This window comes from Sus scrofa, chromosome 10 (genome assembly GCF_000003025.6).
Source record: "Sus scrofa isolate TJ Tabasco breed Duroc chromosome 10, Sscrofa11.1, whole genome shotgun sequence".
NCBI lineage: Eukaryota > Metazoa > Chordata > Mammalia > Artiodactyla > Suidae > Sus > Sus scrofa.
The window spans coordinates 64,489,694-64,509,735 of record NC_010452.4 but is presented as its reverse complement, the minus strand read 5'-3'; the positions used below and the strand labels follow the sequence as shown (position 1 = coordinate 64,509,735).

The following is a 20,042-nucleotide window of genomic DNA, read 5'->3' as shown; positions in this document are numbered from 1 at the left end:
CCACACTCGAGCCAGGCCTCCACCCGGAGGTACCGTCTGCCTGGACCCTTGCTCAGTTGCTCCCATCTAGACAGACCAGCTACTGCTCTTCCCCACCACGCCTTCTCCCACACATTAGTAGGAGTCACTTAGCCTTCAACTCAGAAATCATCTTCACTAGCATCTGCCTTGTCCCACTTTCCTCGCTCCCTCACCTCCGCCCACCTATACCTGGTTTTGCTGGTGTATTCTTCGCCCCTCTGTGGTCCCATGGCATTCTATGAATACTTGTTGGTGACTTCCCCAAGCTACACGTCTCTCTCATCTGCTTTCAAGACCTCCAGTATCTGTCTTTGATTCTTCATTCTGATCTTTGTGGGGGCTACTGGTCTACCTAGACTGGTTCTTTTCATAGCCCTCTGGCCATTCATATTTTTTGCTCAAGTCTACAATTTTTTTCCTCCTGGGAGGTTATCCATCTTCTTTGCAAATCTCAACTCTGCCTATCTTTCAATGCCTGCTATATGGAATTTTCTGAAATGAAGATAACCTTGATTAATCAGTATTTATGTGGTTTAGGATTTAATTCTTCTCTAATTATTTAATCTGTACCACTTCTCCAACCAGGGTTTAAGTTCCCCTAGTGTAAGAATTCATGTTTTGGTTTCCTGAATCTTTTTTTTTTTTTTTTGTCTTTTTGTCTTTTCCAGGGCCACACCCATGGCATATGGAGGTTCCCAGGCCAGGGGTCTAATCAGTAGCCTCCGGCCTATGCCAGAGCCACTGCAATGTCAGATCCTAGCCACATCCGCAACCTATACCATAGCTCACAGCAATGCCGGATCCTTAACCCACTGAGTGAGGCCAGTGATCAAACCCACAACCTCATGTTTCCTAGTCGGATTTATTTCTGCTGTACCATGATAGGAACTCCCAGAAAACTATTTCTTATGTGTAATAGTAAGCAATCTTAAAACTGAATGATATGCTATACTTTTGGTCCTCAATAAGGAATTTTCTAGTTGGGTTTTCCTGTAATATTGATTGTTAAAAACTAGGGCTTTTTAAAAAATACATAAACATTTACAGATGGAGTCTCAATTTGGGGTCTAGACATAAAATTTTAAATACTACCAAGTTTTATTCCTCAAAAAACCTTCTTGGGCTTGTGTAATTATTCTTAGTGAAATAGCATTGCTTTTCCTCACTTGAATTTGCTAAGACAAAAATTTAAGTTCCATAATAATAGGATGAATAACCACGAAATTGTCTTCAAAACAGTGATCTTAAAGCCTTTTACCAAAAAAAAATTTGCATTCCAATGGAAGACTTTCTTCAATTTATATTGTATCACATTTCAACTAATAGAGTACACTTTCTCTTATTTGAGGAATTCATGTAATACAGGTATTACCATTTAGGCCAGTACTTTCATTTTAATGCAAGCCCATTTATTCAGCTGTCTTATGCGCATGCTATATCATCTGGCTGATTCAAAAACAATGACAGGTACTATGTATCTAGTCTCCACAAGAAACAAGAAGAAAAGTTCAGACAGTATTTTTTCCTTTCTTAGGATTTTTTCTTCTTAAAAATAAAATTTTATTATGGAGAATTTTAAATATACACAGAAGTTGAGCAAATTCTGTAATTAATTTCCTAGGGCCAATCATCCAGCTTCAACAGGTACTAATCCATAGTCACTGTCTTCCAATGTACCCCATCTGCCTCCCCAACCCTGTGCCAATGGCTATTTTGAAGCAAATCCCTGATATCATGGTATCTCATCTACCAACATCTCAGGCTATATCTTAACGGCAAGGGCCCCTTAGAAAAATAACCACACCATCACCATATCAATAGCAGTGCCTCAATATCAGCAAATATCTGGTGAATGGTCAAGGTCCCCTCATTTCCTCATAACATGTTTTTCTAAGGTATTTATTTAAATGCAGACCCAAAGCGATTGCGTATGTTCTGCAAAACCCCAGAAACCACCACAAATCTCTAAAACTAAAAACTTGCTTCTTGGGAGGAAAACCTAGGAAAAAGTGAAATCAGTTTCTTCTGATTTCAGTGCGTTCACAGATTCACTCTGGGGATGAAGATCTTATGAGTAGGGGCACTTGATTCACTTAAACAGCCCTTTGTCAACGCGCAATAAATGCAGCCAAAGGACCTGAGGAGCTGTCACAGGCGCCACGCACACGGCTGGTACATGTCATTCTGTGACCAGTGTCTGCGTGTGAGGTGGGACTGAAACTCTTTCGCGATGCACTTTTTCCTTCCTTGTTCCTAAAAGGATTTGAGGTGACAACTCGAAACGTTTGCATGTCGTTACTACAGAGTTAAGGAAAATATTTATCTGTTTTCTATTTCATTTGCATTTTCCTGGTGGTGTGACAACTTGTTACTTCACCTCATTTATACGCAGACTGTGTCCACACACAGTGACACAGAAGCAGAGCCTTAAGGGGCATTTATATTAAGCCCCAAAATGAAAATACAAAAGGCTAGAAATGCACTGGGCATATGAATTCACACCGTTTAAAAACTTTGGGTTACATGGGGTGGGGGAGGGGTCGAATAGGAAGTTGGGATTGATATGTACACACTATTATATATAAAATAGGTAAGAGGGGCCTATTGTATAGCACAGGGAAATTGCAATACTATATAATTATCAATATGGGGAAAAGAATTGAAAAGGAATGGCCATAGAGCTGATTTCCTCGGCTGTCCACCTGAAACCAGCACACCTGTGACTCAACTATATTCCAACAGAATTTTTAAAATATATCAGTAAATCATTCTGGGAGTTCCCATCATGGCTCAGGGGTTAATGAATCTGACTAGGAACCATGAGGTTGCGGGTTCAGTCCCTGGCCTCGCTCAGTGGGTTAAGAATCTGGTGTTGCCGTGAGCTGTGGTGTAGGTCGCAGACGCGGCTTGGATCCTGCATTGCTGTGGTGAAGGCCGGTGGCTACAGCTCCAATTCGACCCCTAGCCTGGGAACCTCCGTGTGCCGCGGGAAGTGGCGCTAAAGACAAAAAGACCAAGATAATAATAATAATAAAAATAAAATAAAATAAATCATTCTGTTTCCCCCCCACACACACACAAAACCCTGATGCTCTAAATGTTTTCTATTTCTATGCTTATCTGGCCCCACATAGCAGAGGTTCAACTCGTGCTTGGGTACCACTGGGAATTTTAAGAGAATTCCCTGTGCTGCCCTTTTCTTTGTTGTCGGAAAAGTGAAATACGTCGCATAGGACACGACATGCCCCCTCACCCCCAAACAGGAATAAGAAATGCCACTTGCCACTCATTTCCAGAAAGTATCTTGCGTTCATTAGCATCCGGCCTTGCGGTTTCAGCTCTAACTGGGGAGAAGGAAAGAAACATGGGTCAGAATGGGAGACCGGGGCTGAGCAGGACGCATCACGACGGGCGAGTCTGGGAAGGGGAGCTGCCCGGGCCGCACCCGAGCCCCGCTCCCCTTCGCTTAACTCACTCCCATTGTCATCAGGACAGCGCAGCACCTATGAACAGAGCCCTTCTTTTAGTAAAACTCCTCAGCAACTCATTCATTCGCCCTGGAGACAGATCATAACTGCCTTAAGGAGAAAGCCAAACTCTGCTTCTGTTTCCATCTGGTTTTCCTGCCCTCCCTGCTGCTTATGTGAAGGGCTGTCCTACAGTGTAGATTCAGATCTTGAACATGAGGGTCGGACGAGGTCACCTGGAAAACACATAGGTTCCTGTCGGAAGGAAAGAGAAGTCCTGCTTTGCGGTACCTGGATACACCTGCCTCTAGGTGAATCGGGGTTTAAATGGGAGTTGCCTTTTTCTTTCGCAAGAAGAGCCTGTTTCCTTTGGAAAGTGCTGGGTAATCTGCTGCGGGAAATTCTACTGAGATTGGATGGACCTAGAGATGATCAACCTAAATGAAGTAAAGCCAGACAGAGGAAGATAAATGCCACACGATATCACTTACACGGGGAATTTTTTAAAAAGGTAGAGATGAGCTTATTTCCAAGACAGAGAGAGACACACAGACAGAGAAAACAAACTTATGGCTACCAACAGGGAAAGAGGATGGGGGTATAAATTAGGAAGCTGAGATGAACACACACACACTAGTGTATAAAATAGACAACCCACAGGGACCTACTGTACAGCTCAGGGAACCACACTCAATATTACCTAATAACCTGTAAGGGAAAAGCAACTGGAAATAACATATCTACGTATCTATCTATGTATCTGAATCGCTGTGCTGCACACCTGAAACTAATATGATATTGTAAATCATCTATGTTTTCAATAAAAAAACTTTTTAGGAGCTCCTGCCATGGCTCAGTGGTAACCAACCCAACTAGTTTAGTATCCATGAGGACGTGGGTTTGATCCCTGGCCTTGTGCAGTGGGTTAAGAATCTGGCGTTGCCATGAGCTGTGGTGTAGGTCACAGACGTGGCTCAGATCCCGCATTGCTATGGCTCTGGTGTAGGGTCCTCTGACCCCTAGACTGGAACTTCCATATGATGCATACGTGGCCCTAAAAAGCAAAAAAAGAAAAGAAAGAAACCTGAAAAACTTTAAAAATTAGATTGATCCAGGAAGGGATTAAAAATCTATTTCAGTATCATTATGTAGAAGGGACCAGACAAAGTGACATTTTAAGACACGATGCAGGAAATCATGCGATGCGACATAAGGGGGAAAATGGTAACGTCTGAGATAATCTGACCATGACCAATAATATACTAAACCAGAACACCTTGCTGTTAATATGCTAAAAGGAATACAAAGGTGAACTGAAGGTCACTGTTGAGCATCACACCCATGTATCCATGAGTAACCAGAATGATTGAAAAATTGTAAGAAGTGTCTGGTTGAACTCAGGATCGAATATGCATCATGGCTAAATCATTCGCCGGCTGTGCGACCGTGTGCTTGTCACACAGGTTTAAAGATCTCTGAGAAACTGACATCACAGGGATGCCTATGTCACAGCATCCCTACAATTAGGGTTCTATGACGTGACAAGCTTGTACTGCTTGGTTAACTACATATTCTCATGCAAGCTTACACAGATTAACGGAAAGAGATGTGCTTTCAACATCAGTATATGCACCACCATTCTCTGCATTAAGGACTAATACATATGGAGGCAAACAGAAAACTAGAAGAACAAGGGAAAGAGGGATCCTTCTCAACGGAAGTGAGAAAAACTGGTACCAGGTGACTGCAACCTCATCAATCTTCAGGAACTAGTGGTGATGGAGGAAATTAAACCACTGTGCTGCTGGAAAAAAAAACACACCCATAGAAAGGCGTATTCCATTGTGGTTTGTTTGTTTGTTTGTTTTTTGTCTTTTTGCTATTTCTTGGACCGCTCCTGCGGCATATGGAGGTTCCCAGGCTAGGGGTCAAATCAGAGCTGTAGCCGCCGGCCTACGCCAGAGCCACAGCAACTCGGGATCCGAGCCGCGTCTGCAACCTACACCACAGCTCAGGGCAACGCCGGATCGTTAACCCACTGAGCAAGGGCAGGGACCGAACCCACAACCTCATGGTTCCTAGTCGGATTCGTTAACCACTGCACCACGATGGGAACTCCCTCCATCGTGTTTTTGAGAGTGAGGAGGAGATGCCCACATCACAGTGAAAACCATGATAAAGAGAAGGAAAATCTTAATGTTCGGAGATGGAATCATTTCTTCGGAGGTGAGAGGCAATGCTGAGAATGCCATTAAAAAAAAAAAATAGAAGTTAATGTTGAGAAAGCAGACTTCAGGAGAAGCAATGGACACTATAAGTCTAGTGCAATCTGCTGACCCTTAAACATTACAAATACAAGTGAACTGAGAAATAACCTTGAAAACAGCAAAAGTAGAAAATGTCGGGAGACTGCTTAGTAGTCCAATGAGGACCTAAGGGCCACCAAGGGCTTATGCCTTGATAATCCCTATATGCAAAAAAATGGGACACGTCCGGTGAGGAGAACAACAGAAAAAGTCTAGGCAAGAAATCAAATGCAACTTTGAGACATATAAACAGAAAAGCTACCTGTTTGCCAGTGATGCCTAATGAAAGAATTCTTAAAATCATTATCTTTCATTAATGGAAAGGGGAATCAAGCAGCATGCTACTTCAAAAATTAGGGATTTGGTGACTTTTCCTTTTTTTTTTTTTTTCTTTTTTGAAATGAGGCAGAAAGTGGGAAATACATGGGAAGGGGGGAGACACTGAGAAACCCTTTCTCCAGTTTCTCTCTTCTTTCTCTGAGCCTAACCCAGCACTCCCATGATTCAAGGGCACTTACAGCCTCCACCGTGAGCCACCTGGTTGGTATAAACCTTTGACACAAAGTCACATACCTGTGACATTACCCACCTACTGAACCTCTCCTACTTGCATAGCCAGCAACCTGAGAGGAATCCTGTGTCCATGTCCCTCTCCCCAGGCTGAGCCCTAACTAAATGATCCCCTAAACTAAATGACCCAAACTCATCTAAGCATGGGGATCTTTAAGAAAAACTCCTGCTGTATCTTTAAAGATTACTTTTGTGACACAGATACATATACGTTCCTAAAAAATACCTTTTTTGAGGTCAAAAATACACAACTGACCCAAAAATCTAGGTTTTAGTCTTGTATCATTCCCATTTTGAACCCTGCAACTTGAAAATCTTTTGGCTGGAGTTCTTAACCATCTGAGTTGTAAGAAGCAGAAGGCGTCTCCTCCTTTGCATATGCGATAAGAGACTTTTGAGAACAGTTTCTGGGTTTCGGGCCATGTAAAAGCAGTTTTTACGAGTATATTTTCTTTAATTTTCATACCCCAGAAATGTCCACTAGAATTTTTTATGCTTTTATATTATATTCCTCCCTTTAACATTTCTAAACATTCGCTACCAAAATAGTTATGACCTAAGTTTTCAAAAACTTGGTGCAGTAACACCGATTGTGTATAATGTACTTTTGAGAGCAAAGCAAGCTCAGCTGAACACATGATGGCTACAAAAAGCTCAAAGGAAGGATCAAGAGACCAAACGTTAAATCAATTTTTGTTCTCTCTTCTCACTTCTTTACCCATCATCTTATCTAAGATATCAAGATACCTATGTGATACCTTGATAAATAGACCACAGGCAGGTTCTAAAGGTATGGGGAATTTCTGATGTTTCCGAGCTGACTTTAACAGGTATAAGTCAGAAACAGCTCTTCACAGCCTAAGAGCGTTCTTCCCCTTAGATAAGAATCAGAGGGATTTGAGTATGTCAGCCCCTTCTACATCCACATGAAGAGTCACTGTCATTTTTAAGCCACCGATAGATACGGAAGTAGGGGGGCATTTACTCAAGGCCAGCGTATTAAACCTGCAGGATGGCACTGAGATTTTGACCTAGTCTTCAGCTACTATGGTGCTTACCAGTTAGTGGGATATGCACTTTCCATAAAGCTCACGGCTTGGATACTCACCCATATTTCTGTCTTCCCGTTGTTCTTCCTGCATCTCTCTGCCAGCGAGTAGAGCTCCACAGTGGTTTCAGAGATGAGGTCCACATTTTTGCCCTTCACAATGATCTGCATGACTCGTCCTTTGTTGATGTGGGCATCGAAGGTGCTGTCCCACGGCGGGTACATGGTTGGCTTCTTCTGGACATACATCTGCCCATTCTCTAGGAACAGAAAGAGATGTCCTTGCTACCCGTTTGGCTGGCTCTGGGGAGGAAGCCTAGAGTGGCACCTACGCCCTCTGCTTGCTAGGATATACATCTGCTAGGAAGAAGGATGGTACCTAAAACAATCAGAGACAACACAGGACAGAATGAGACTACTCCAAGGTCTACAGGCAAGGTAACGGATGCAACTGAGAAGTCAACCTGGGTAATTGACGAAACAAAAAAAATCTGACCACCTCTTGGACTGGTGATGTCCTTTTCCAGTCTGTCCTGTTCAACAGTCAGCCGCTTCTCTGTGAGTCTGAACCCAGGAGCAAAGCCTGGTATGTCTGATAGGGTGCAGTGACCTAGATCCCATTCTTTACTGGTTTTCCACTTTGGGGCCTCTGGGAACCCTCCTTTGTTAATCCATAAGGGGTGGACACATGACTGGTCAAGTTCCCTGGCATCTTGTAAAAAATAGTCGATATACAACTGCCATGTGTTGATCTGAAAAATACTGTGGCATAGCTTCACACTTAGAATGAGTGTTCCTTTAAAAAGATATTTTAAAATGTTCCACTTGATGTAAATACACTAAGAGGCAAAACCCTTTAAAACATCATGAACAAAACCCAAAACACAATAGCTCAGGGGGTTAAGAACCCGACATAGTGTCTGTGAGTATATGGGTTCAATCCCTGGCCTCACTCATTGGCTTAAAGATGTGGTGTAGATTGCAGATGTGGTCCGGATCTGGTGTTGCTGTGGCTGTGGTGTAGGTCAGCAGCTGCAGCTCCAATTCGACCCCTAGCCTGGGAACTCCCATATACCACAGGTGCAGCCCTAAAAAAAAAAAAAAAAAGAGAAAAAAGCAAAACAAAAAATATCATGAGCCATTATTTCCTTCTCTAATTCTCAAAGAAGGGTATGTTTCATATAAACCACACACCTAATCAAAAACCAACAAGTATGCCTGAGAGGTGGGGATGGTTGCCTAAGAGTCAGTGAAGCAGGTTACAGACCTGCAGGTGGGGGTGGGAGGGCCCTGGAGATGGCTAGTAACAGGGACCAAGGTTGAGGGGACAAAGTTTAAGGGACCCTCCCCAGAACCGCCAGGTGATTGGGGAAGTGCTGACTAAGGGGATTAGGTTTGTCACATTTTTCATCCATATTGGATTTTCTGTACTATTTATTCATTATTTATTCGTTAATCATTCCAGGAGCAGAAAACTGCACCTGTATTTCAGTGATTGCTTCTTGGGATCATAAGCACATAAGGTGGCAGATACTGCAATTCAGAGATTCATTCAAAGTAGGAAGACAAAGCAGATCTGAACCCTGATGGCCCTTCCTCTCTGGCGCAGGTGCTTAATGCAGAACAGGTGTGCGGCATCCGCTAAATTCAGCCGAGACTTCAAATTTTCGGTAAATCTAGCTATGAGAGGTATAAACTCTGACAGTGCTGAGGGTGCAAAAGGAAGGGGAAGATTTCTATGGCTTGTTTAAAAGAAATTTAACTTGGGATTGGACTCTTGAAAAAAGCAATGGCAACACTGATGATCACAGTAGCCCTTGACTTCCACAGGCTTGAAGCCACCCCTCATAATTCCTTCCAACCATGACCCTTCTCCACATCCGCCCAAGGACAGAAGTTCCCATGGCAAGGCATTTTTCACACTTGCATTCACTAATGTTTGTAGTCCTTTAAAAAAAAAAGCCAGAACTCAAGATCCGATCCACAGTGAGGTTTACCACTTTCAAAGGCTCCCAGACCGACTCTTTGTCCTATTTGTCCCTGGTCTATTGCCTCATGTAAAACGCAGCCTCACACCCTCCAAGACTGATGCGCAAATGCTACAGAAGTGATGCTTGCATTATCATGTGCAGAGTGATTTTTCTTCAGAACAAAACAAAAACAAAATCAAAAACAAAACCCTCCCGACTCCACAGGCTAAGCTTCTGGAAAAACAAAGTCTTCTTTTCTGATGTGTTCTCTTGATCCACATGGCTGATCAGACCAAGTTCAAAGGCAAGGCCCAAAGAAGAAGACAACATTTTTTAAAAAAAGGCTCTCAGGAAGCAAACCACAGGGAGACCTGTGGTTATAAACAGAACTGGATCCAGGAGACCCATTAAGTCCAAAGCAGCTTTGAAAAACTCAGACGTTGCACACTTCAAAGATTTCTGTGACATTTGAAAGGTTTTAGAGTGGGAGCAAGTGCCATCCTCACTTTTAACTAAACGGGAGAGAAATCTGGGAATGGAGATGATCAGACGGTCTCCTCGGCTTTGATGTGCCCGCAGTGGCTGGAAGGGCAAAATCAATCAGCCACGGAGAAGTCTTAAGAGAGGGAAAAGCCACCCTAGCAGGATGTGGACCCCCAGGCTTCGGAGCTGGAAACATCTCCCTAGAGGTTCTGGACTGCAAAATCAGCATCCTCTTGCGCTGGTGCATGCCACCCCCCTTAAAGGACTATTTTTTGTAGGACTACTGTACACAAAATGAGTCTCTCTCCATCTTTCTCTCCAGCCCCAATCCTTCTCTTTCCCCACCACCCGGCTTTAATGTCTTTCTTCACGTGACTTACCGCACTGTGTTTCTGTTTCTTGCCTATCTTCCTCTGCTGGGAAAGAAGCGCTACAGGAAAGGCACTTTTTCTGCCCCTGTATACAGTAGGCGCCCCAAAATGCTTTCTTTGTAAATGAGCGTGATGGCTCCTTTTGTTACTGTGACCCTGTGTCGGCAGCAATTTGATTTCCCTGCAAAGTGTCTTCTAGAACCAGAAGTGTGTGTAGGGAGAGAGGAGAAGGCTGTGAGGCTGTGCAGATTGAGGGATGTAAACTTCCTCCTGCCTTTCCTCAGAAAATCCATCAAGAATCTTAAAATACAGAGGCAGGGATCAGGGTGAGGGGGTGGGAGAAGTCGAGGTGATGGCGGAGGGATTGCAGAAGAATAGGATTCTTCTACTGGAATGCTCTCAACCCAAAGAAGAACCTTGAACGACTTTCCCCTTGACCTTGAGCTGCTTATGAATATTTAAATCTGGTGAAACATGACTATTCCTTCACTCATCCAGGGTCTTAGAAAACACAAAAGTCAGTTTTCAGAAACTGGGACTCTCAGGGCTACTTATAGATCGTTTGTGTTTTTCATCTAAGTCTAGCCAAAGAAGCTGTAAACCATCGCTGGAGTTAACTGTAAGACTGGGCAGTCTTTATAATCGCTGAAAACAACCAGACTTAACACTGCCATCTTCTCCCTGAGCTCGCTTGTAGATCCCCTCCCCCCAGTCAGCTCCTATACAATGTCCTTGATTCACTTCTTTCCCTAGTTCATGTAGAAAATGGGATCAGGCAACAGAAGATGAGGCAGGAGACGCAGGTCCAGTTCAGTGGCTGCTTCTAAGCCCACGTGCCCTTGAGGAAGCACCTGGCTTCCCTGGGCATCAGTTTCCTGAGCTGCAAAATTAGGTTGAACCAGACGACCCTGAAGACCCCAGAAGGTCTTGCTTCCCAGCTCGTAGCAGGGTCTTCCTCCCGTCCCCGCCTCCCTCCCACACCCAACCAGCTTACCTGATTCAACATATTCTTTGACAAGCACAGCGCAGTAAGGGTTAACAGCCTCTCCCTGGCACGGCTGGCAGGACCCACAGTCGAAGTTGGACAAACCGATTCGAAGAAATGGTGACATGGTCGCTTCCCTGCAAGGCAACAACAACAAAAAATGCTATGGGGGGGTGTCAGAAAATATATTATTTGGGGGTGTCCCATCTCCACGTGACCAGTGCTTTATCTCTGACAGCCAGAGCCTCACACGGCTCAACTCTCCATTCAAGCAAAAGTTTTAGTTCCCCTTCCGCACAGCCCGGACAGGGCTCACCCCAAACCACACGCCGATGCGGTCTTCTGGACCTGGGTGTTATTCAACCTCGTCGGTTAGACCTAAATTCCACTTTTAATCAAATGGGGTTACACGTAAAAGCGGCAGAGAGAAGCAAAAGCTCGGCGGTTTTATTTCTTCTGTTATTCAAGGCGGTACCCAGGAAACAAGAGAGTGAGAAGAAAATGAGTTTACAAAGAGCGAGTCTATTTTAGTCCCAGCAATTAAATATGATACCGTAAAATTCTTCCAGGGGCTATTTATGTGTGTGATGGAATCAGGTTTGGGCATTTACCTAGCAGTGGATCTGTTTACTTTAGACACAAACACATACATATTATATACACACACACACACACACACATACATGTATACAATAAGCTTCTGAATATTATGAAGCACTTCAAAAGCCTAAATCACTGACCACCATAAAACAGCACGTCCTTGTGGAAAGATAAAGAACGTACTTCAAAGAGCCAAGTAACTCACAACTGCAGGTGCTGAGACATGGGTGAAAATTATCACAGTGCTGGCGACAAGTGCCAAGGATCTAGTCTGATTCTCCATGTGCTATTCCTTGTCTTTGTGTGGCCATTCACTTCAGCTAAACACCCCCCCTTTTTTTATTACTCAATGAATTTATAACATCTGTAGTTGTATAAGGATCATCACTATCCAATCCCCCCCTTTTTAAAACCTACTTCTCCATAATGTTCCATTCACTTGAAACTATTACCTGGCATTGAGTGTAAAATAACTTCCTTGCTTCCTCTGTCTCTCTCTCTTTTTTCATCTTTTTAGGGCTGCATCTGCAGCATATGGAGGTTCCCAGGCTAGGGGACCAATCAGAGCTGTAGCCGCTGGCCTACACCGCAGCCAGAGCAACGCAGGATCTGAGCTGCATCTGTGACTTACACTGCAGCTCACGGCAGTGCAAGATCCTAAACCCACCGAGCGAGGCCAGGGATTGAACCTGTGTCCTCATGGATATTAGTCAGATTGGTTACCACCGAGCCACAATGGGAATTCCTGCTTCCTCTGTCTCTTAAATTTTCCTGAATGTTCTGAAGTAAGCCAAAGATTTCAAGAAGAAAGCATTAGCTGTCTTTTCTACCTTTGTGTAAAGGAAGAAAACTTCTCAGAATAACAGGATCCCCGACTGAAAATCAAGAACTCAACTGGACATCTTGGGCCTGTAATCCTGATGCCCGCAGAGCCATAAAAGAGCCCCAGACCCCTGGAAGGCCGGCAGTCTTGGGCATTTTTTAGCCAAGCATAGTACAAATTAGGGGCTCTTGAAAACTGCTGTTAATTTCATGGATATTGAGAACGTCCCAATTTCCTACAGTTAAGCAGGTTTAGCTAAAGGAGGTGGCTATGGATCGTCGTGATTTGTTGGGTTTATTGGCCTTGAAACACACTCTGTGTACACCACACCATTGAATTAGCTGCTTCCAGATTTGCCTTTAGGGCCCTCTGCACCCTGTGAGTTTAGAACTCCTGGGCGGAATCCCAGCTAAGAACTGGGAGAAAATGCCATGAGACCCCTCCCTGCTCCCTGGCCCCCTGTGCCTGGGCCACGTAGATCTCCCAGACAATTCTGTATTTCTCCACTAATCAGGAGCAATCACCAAGAACTATCATCACTGATGAGAGGATTGACCGTGTGGGGTTTTTGGGGAAGATTTCCCTCAATACAAATGAAGGTAAAGTACTTAATTTTGTCTTGAGCCTGGAGGGATCACTGACTTGTAAAGTCCGAGTTACAGCCACTCTGACCTTTAGCCATGGATGATGTGTCACTCTGCAGTTTCCAGGCTGGGTTCACAAGGAGGCTATGGCAGCTCAACCAGAGCCTGGGGAACCTGTCTGGGGAGTGACAGGAAGCTCTAGGGTTCCCAGGGGTTGTAGCAAGAGTAGAGAAGAGCGTTGCAGCGAAACCCTCTTCTCCCATAGGGCTTGCTCAGATTTCCTATCCATGAGCAACCCAGATTCCCTCGCCAGCTGGCCAGACTCGCCTGCCCCAGCCCCTCACCCGGAGCCATCTGCCCTTGCTCAATGCCTGCATCTGTCCAACAGCCCAGGTCTAGTTGCAGTGCCGGGATCTGACATTGTGACATTTAGAAAGCAGAACTGTCACTCGTGTGCATGACCTCACACGTTGTTCAATCAAGCCTCGGGCTCAGGGGTAGCTTTTTAAGGCAAAAGGTAGCATTTTTCTCCTGAGAAGCTCAGAATCTTTTCCCTTTCTGTGACAGTAATAGATGATCATCATAAAATGAAGAAAATACTCAGCATCGGTCAAACTCTCTGCATAGTTCCACCAATAGAAGCAAATCGCTGTTACTTCTTTCATGGATTTTTTTCTAGTCTATTTTAATTAATAGGTTCTGTGTGGTTTTGTGTTTTTTTTTTTTTAAATATGCTGTGCTCAAACTGTATGAGGCTATATTTGACTTTTTTTTTTTTTATCTTGTCGTTTTAGGGCCGCACCTGCAGTATATGGAGGTTCCCAGGCTAGGGGTCTAATCAGAGCTACAACTGCCAGCCTACACCACAGCCACAGCAGCACCAGATCCGAGCCCCATTTGCAACCTACACCACAGCTCACAGCAATGCCAGATCCTTAACCCACTGAGTGAGGCCAGGGGTCGAACCCACAACCTCATGGTTCCCAGTCGGATTCGTTTCCGCTGCTCCACAATGGAACTCCGAAATTGTTCAAGTTCTTATGTCATCCTTGTAAGCATCCCTTTAATTCTTGCATGACAGCCTATTGGGGGAACAGCTCCATGAATTGCTCTCCCTAAAGTCTTACAGTTACAAATTTAGATTGCATGCAGTTTTTCCATAATAGAAATGATGTTGTGATAAGCACCTTTTATAATTATATTTTTTAATTTAGGAAGATTATGTCAGACTAGATCACTAGCGAGCTCCAATATTACCAGATCAAACATATTTTGGCCTAGTAAAGTCATATACATTTAAAGAAATAAACAAAATGAAAAGACAAAGATTTAGAGAAAATATCTATGGTAAATGCAACAGACAATAAGCTAGCGTCATTCTCATATAATAAGCATATACAAATTTGTAGGAAAAAAACCAAGCCCCAACCCCCCCCATGACCCAATTAGATAAGTGGCAATTATACAAACTACACAAAAAATACTAAAAACATAGTTGCAATTAGTTATGTAGGGAAATGCTCATGCTTGTGAGCAATCTAAGAAATGCAAAACAAAACGGGATACTATATAACAGCATTTGTATGATATTCTTGGAAAGATAAAATTATACAGAGGGCGAAAAATCAGTGGTTAGCAGTGGTTTGGGTGGGGAGGGGTATGACTTTAGAGACTGAATGAGGAGGTTTTGGGGGAAGGTCAAATTGTTCTATAGCCAGATTATGGTAGTGGTCACAAAAATATAGACCTAAATTCACAGAATTATACACCAAAACAAAAGTCAGTTTTATCATGTGATAGTTTAAAAACCCAAATAAAGAAATATGCAACTGGCATTTCAAGGCAGTAGATTATAAATTCAAAGGTTATATAGATAAGGACTATACATTAGGAAACTGAGAAGCCACATAATAAAATATTAAGTAATATTTAAAATCCTAAGTAATCAAGAGTAGCCTCAATTTACTAAAGGGAAATGGTCAGAGCCTTAAAAAAAAAAAATTTCTACTCTGTAGTATTTAAGCTCTCCTGAAATTTTGCATCTTGGTGCAAATAGCTGAGAAAAATAACATAAGAATTTGATAGCACATTTTCTTTAAGGATATATTAATATTCAATTTAAATGATAATGAAAATATTTAAAATATAAAACACAATAATATTATTTTACCTGTGTAATTAGTGAATATTTTTGAAATGCTCTTCACTAATATTTGCAAGGCAACAAAAATCATACACTTTTACATAATGCTGTTGCAAGTGTGAATTTCCACAATCCTGAACACACACGAGTGTGTACGTATATGTATATATGTAAATCTCGGAGGCCAAGAATATGTGTAATAAGCACATGAAGAGGAAATTAACATGAAGAGAAAATTAACATGAAAGATTTCGGTGGGCTGGCTTTCTGTGCTCAGAGCTGATGCTACAGGAGAACGGGGGTTTCTTGGGGATGCCAAAACAGCAAGGAGAACACAGGTAGAGAAACACAGGCACAGGAATCGCATCTACCAGGCCTGCCCTCACTGGTCTCTCTGTGGAGCGTAATTTCATAAATCTCTTTACTGCCAATCACAGCGGCCCCGCCCTTTACAAGAGGCAATGCCTGCATAAGACTGACCAGCTCAGGCTGTGCTGGCAGCAGAGGGGTCCCTCTATAGACTTCTCATCTGAGCAATAAAATCACACTTCAGTCTCTCCTGGACAGCCCTGGGGACGCTTGACCTGCCAGGTCCAAGGGGAACTCCCTGTCTGGCCTCAGGAAACTGCCCCTTGTTTTACCAGCTCAGCTGCGGGTGCCATGACTCCCAGGCTGGTGCCCCGCTAGCATCACCCTTTCTCTCATTCGCCACAGGCAACCTGCTCTTCTCCTTCCCTGGGCACAGGTTCAGTTCTGCTCCATCGCTCACCGGACCATCGCAGGGGCTTAACCCGTATCCCTCTCCAGTCCCGTCACCTCTCACTCCTGCTCAGATCTCCATCCCGAAGCCCAAAGGATCTTCCTTAGGATTACGCAGAGCCACTGCCACTTCTCTAACTCGTCACACTGTTTCGGAGCCCTAGGCTGTTAGCAGTGCCGCCCCCTCCCCCGGAAAGCCTGCCCACTTCATGCCGTCCTCCATCTGCCCACCCCCACCCACTTCCTCATCTTCCCAGTTCCTGCCCAGCCTCTACCTCCTCTCTGAAGCCCTGCTTCCCTCGCCTCCATCACCCCGCCTCCAGCACACCTCGGTGGAATTCACTGGGACCCCAGCCCCCGCTGGCTCCCTAGGTACCCTGCGAGACAGCACTGGTTACATTTCTTTGCCTCGCCTCTTCCATTTCAGAAATCTGAGTGGGGTTGATCCTCTTACCTCCCTGTTCTGTCTTCAGCTCTCAGACCCCAAAGTCAGGAGACATGGAAGAGAGCCCCAGCAGGACTTCTCCTACATAATCCTTGAGGTACCACATACACTCAAAACTGTAGACGTCCCTCCGATTTCATCTGCACAAACCCTCCTGAGGGAGTGCATGAAGGTCCCTTCCTCACTAGATCCTAGCTGTGTGATAAAGGCTTTTCTCCATCATCATGTTCCTTTGGGGGATGGGGGGTTGTGGGGGAGATGGAGTGCCCGTGCATCTTCCTACAACACTGTATTGGCTGATCTTCCCAAAGAAGATGACGGGCTCTGAGAGCAGAGACTGTGTCTTAATCATCTTGGTACCTCCAGGGTTAATCCTGCCCTCTCATCTCGAGCAAATGCTCAACACCCTTTTGCTAAGGAACTTCATTTCCAAACGCAACATTCTGTATCATCTCTTCATCTCCATGCACTTCTTTCACCCGCAAGGGTATTCTGTGGCCAGATCAGGTGGCAGAGAGTCACAGAGGCAATCAACACAAAGGAAATGTCCCTGGCATTGTTACAGGCAGAGAATCGACGTGATTCAGAGCTCAACTGCAGTACTTATTTAACTGCCCTGCGTCTGCTTTCTCGTCTGGAAAATGGTGGTAATTCTATTATTTGTCTCAAAGGGCTATGGGAATGAGATGGAAAAACGCATGGAGGCGCTCAGAATGGGGCTGGCCCATAGGAAACCCTCAAAAAATGTTAGTTACTTTATTACTATTGCAACTCTGATCTTCTTCTAGTGCACCTCACGGGCGTTATTAGGGTGTATCCCAAAATGGCAGAAGAGAATAGAAAGAGTCTTTTAGGAGCACATCCAGGCTGAATTACATGAGCACCCTCTGTGCTCTGCCACGGAGCTCCCATAAAACCCTCCATGTGTCTCTCCTAGAGAACTCAGCACCTTCTGCCAGAGCCAGCAGGATGCTGGCACTCATGAAAGAGTGTGTCCATAAAGAATGTGTCCATCCAATCTGAGCTTTTGCTATCCCGGCTGTGAAATACCATCTCAAGATGTACTTTAAATTTATGGAGGATCTTTACACCTACAGCTCAGCGTTTTCACCTGAAGTGTGGTCCCATTTGTCTTTGGCAGGTAGCAATGGTGCTGGTAGGTGGACAAGTTTGATGGATCAAGGCTGGAGGTCCTACACCATTCGGTACTGAACAGAAAACCCTGGTCTCTTGACTCTCTGGTGCTGAGTCACTTACTTCCCCAGACTGACTCACCTGTAACAACTCAAACCCACCAAACACTTTCTCAGTGATCTTAAGGATTGCTATCACACAACAAAAAGCTGGTGGGGAAAGTTCCGCAGAAATAGAAAGCAACAGAAGTTCTCTCTGCTCTCCTCAGCTAACAAATAGTGACTTCTCTTCCTTTGCCACAAATGAAATAAGAATAAGCATACTTTATTAAAAACAATCTAGACAGCACGCATATGGAGGTGTTTCAGGGACAGAGGGAACGCCTCGCAGAAAGATCAGAACCTTTTACACGTAAAAGAGACGACACGAATCAATGATAAGCTTGAGAATGAGGAAAAAAAACACAAAAAACAACGTCACTGGGTTTCAAATATATCAGATCAGCCAAAATTTGGTAAATTAAACATCAGGCAAATTTTGGCAAATTATGCTAGACCTACAGCTTTCACATTTCTTTATGAGATAGGAAGGTTTCTTAAGTAAGAGTGACTGCTGAATAAAATGACTTACTGCTGTAGAAAAAAAGCTATAATTGGGATTAACATATATACACTGCAATGTATACAATACATAACCAGCAAAGACCTGCTGGATAGCACGGGGAACTATACTCAATATTTTGTAATAACTTATAAGGGAAAAGAATCTGAAAAAGAATAGATACATATACATTCTTTTTTGGATTTGTTTCTATATACAACCAAATCACTATGCCGTATACCTCAAACTAACACAACACTGTAAATCAACAGTACTTCAATAAAAAAAGAAAAAAAGCTATAATGAAAAAAATTGCTTTGCAATGTACATGGAAGACAGACTGTAACTAGCAGGGAAGTGTTTTATCCTGTTGCTAAGATGTGTACAAAGTAATACAACAAAAAGAGTCAGATTAAACATTAGCCTCTGGCCCCCAAATATGGCCTCAAAGGTGAATTAAAATAAGAAGTATGAATGGAAGATAATATCCTAAAATAACCCCGACAGTATGTGCTGCGATGACAAAAGGAGAAAAAGCCTAACATGGGACCAGCTGTTAGAATAGCAAGGAAGGGGGACTGGTGACAGAGCCAGTGATGCTGTCCCACGTGTCAACGTTAACAAGACCCGCCCCCCGCCCTCCCCACGCAAGCCCCAGTTCTGGAATGAACTGTGTCTCCCTCACCCTGGAAATTCATATGTTGAGGCCATAAGTCCCCATGTGACTGTGTGGGATGTATTTGTTTTGTTTTTAAATGGCCACACCCATGGCATATGGAAGTTCCTGGGCCAGGGACCGAATCGGAACCACAGCCTCGACCTAGGCTGCAGCTGCAGCAACTCTGGATCCTTTAACGCACTGCACTGGGCTGACTGTGATTGAACCCACGCTCCTCAATGACCCGAACCGCTGCCCTTGGATTCCTAACCTGCTGAGTCACAGCAATTCATATGCTGAGGTCCTAACCCCCGACACAACTGATTATTTTTCTTTCTTTTTATGGCCCCACCCATGGCACGTGGAAGTTCCCATAGGAGTCCCAGCTGCAGTGGTGACCTACACGGAGCTATGGCAACTCCGGATCCATTAACTCACTGTGCCACAGCAATTCATATGCTGAGGACATGAGTCCTCATGGGGCTGTATTTGGAGGTGGAGCCTTTAGGGAGGAGGGTTAAAGGGTGGGGCTCTAATGTAACAGGACTGTGTCCTTGTAAGAAGAGGAGGAGCTACCAGAGACCTCTCGTGCTCTCTTTGCCATGTGAGGACATAGTGGGAAGTCCCCATCGACACACCAGGCAGAGGGCTCTCATCAGAAACCCAGCCTGAAGGCACCCTGATCTTGGACTTCCAACCTGATCTTGGACTTCCAGCCTCCAGAAGAGTGAGAAAACAAACTTCTGTCGTGTAAGCCCCTCGGTCTGTGATATTCTGCTTCAGCAACCTGAACAGACGTACAGGACACATCCCCTTTCCCACCAAAATCAGTGTAGAAATAAAGCAAAATTGAAATCCAGGGAAGAAAGCACTATTCGTATTCTGACACTAATTTTAATGTGTGACATGACTAAAGCATCCCGCTAAAGCACAACTCTGATCAAATCACACAAATAACTCAAGAAAACTGTCCCCGTCCCCCGTCCTTGCTGAATGAAATCATGATTCTCAAGCTGCTGTTCAAAAGCCCCCATGTGTTGGCTTCGAGGTGCCCTCTCCCCACCGCAGGGCTCAG

At 44.1% G+C, this 20,042-nt stretch overlaps 1 protein-coding gene across 16 annotated transcripts in view; it reads right to left on the bottom strand.

The window, feature by feature from the left end:
* Positions 1-20,042, bottom strand: part of PRKCQ (protein kinase C theta) — a 153,941-nt gene that overhangs the window by 86,793 nt on the left and 47,106 nt on the right. For 11 of the 16 annotated variants that reach the window (XM_021065023.1, XM_021065015.1, XM_021065010.1 and 8 more), the window contains 3 exons: positions 11,231-11,358; positions 7,473-7,672; positions 3,305-3,365 (listed from right to left, as the gene is read on the bottom strand). In XM_021065023.1, the coding sequence (XP_020920682.1) occupies positions 3,305-3,365; positions 7,473-7,672; positions 11,231-11,348 (379 nt within the window). In that variant the 5' untranslated portion in view covers positions 11,349-11,358. Of the gene's footprint in view, positions 1-3,304; positions 3,366-7,472; positions 7,673-11,230; positions 11,359-11,537; positions 12,337-16,140; positions 16,300-20,042 lie in introns of those variants that run through there. The other 5 variants (XM_021065014.1, XM_021065009.1, XM_021065012.1 and 2 more) reach the window with 5 other exon arrangements.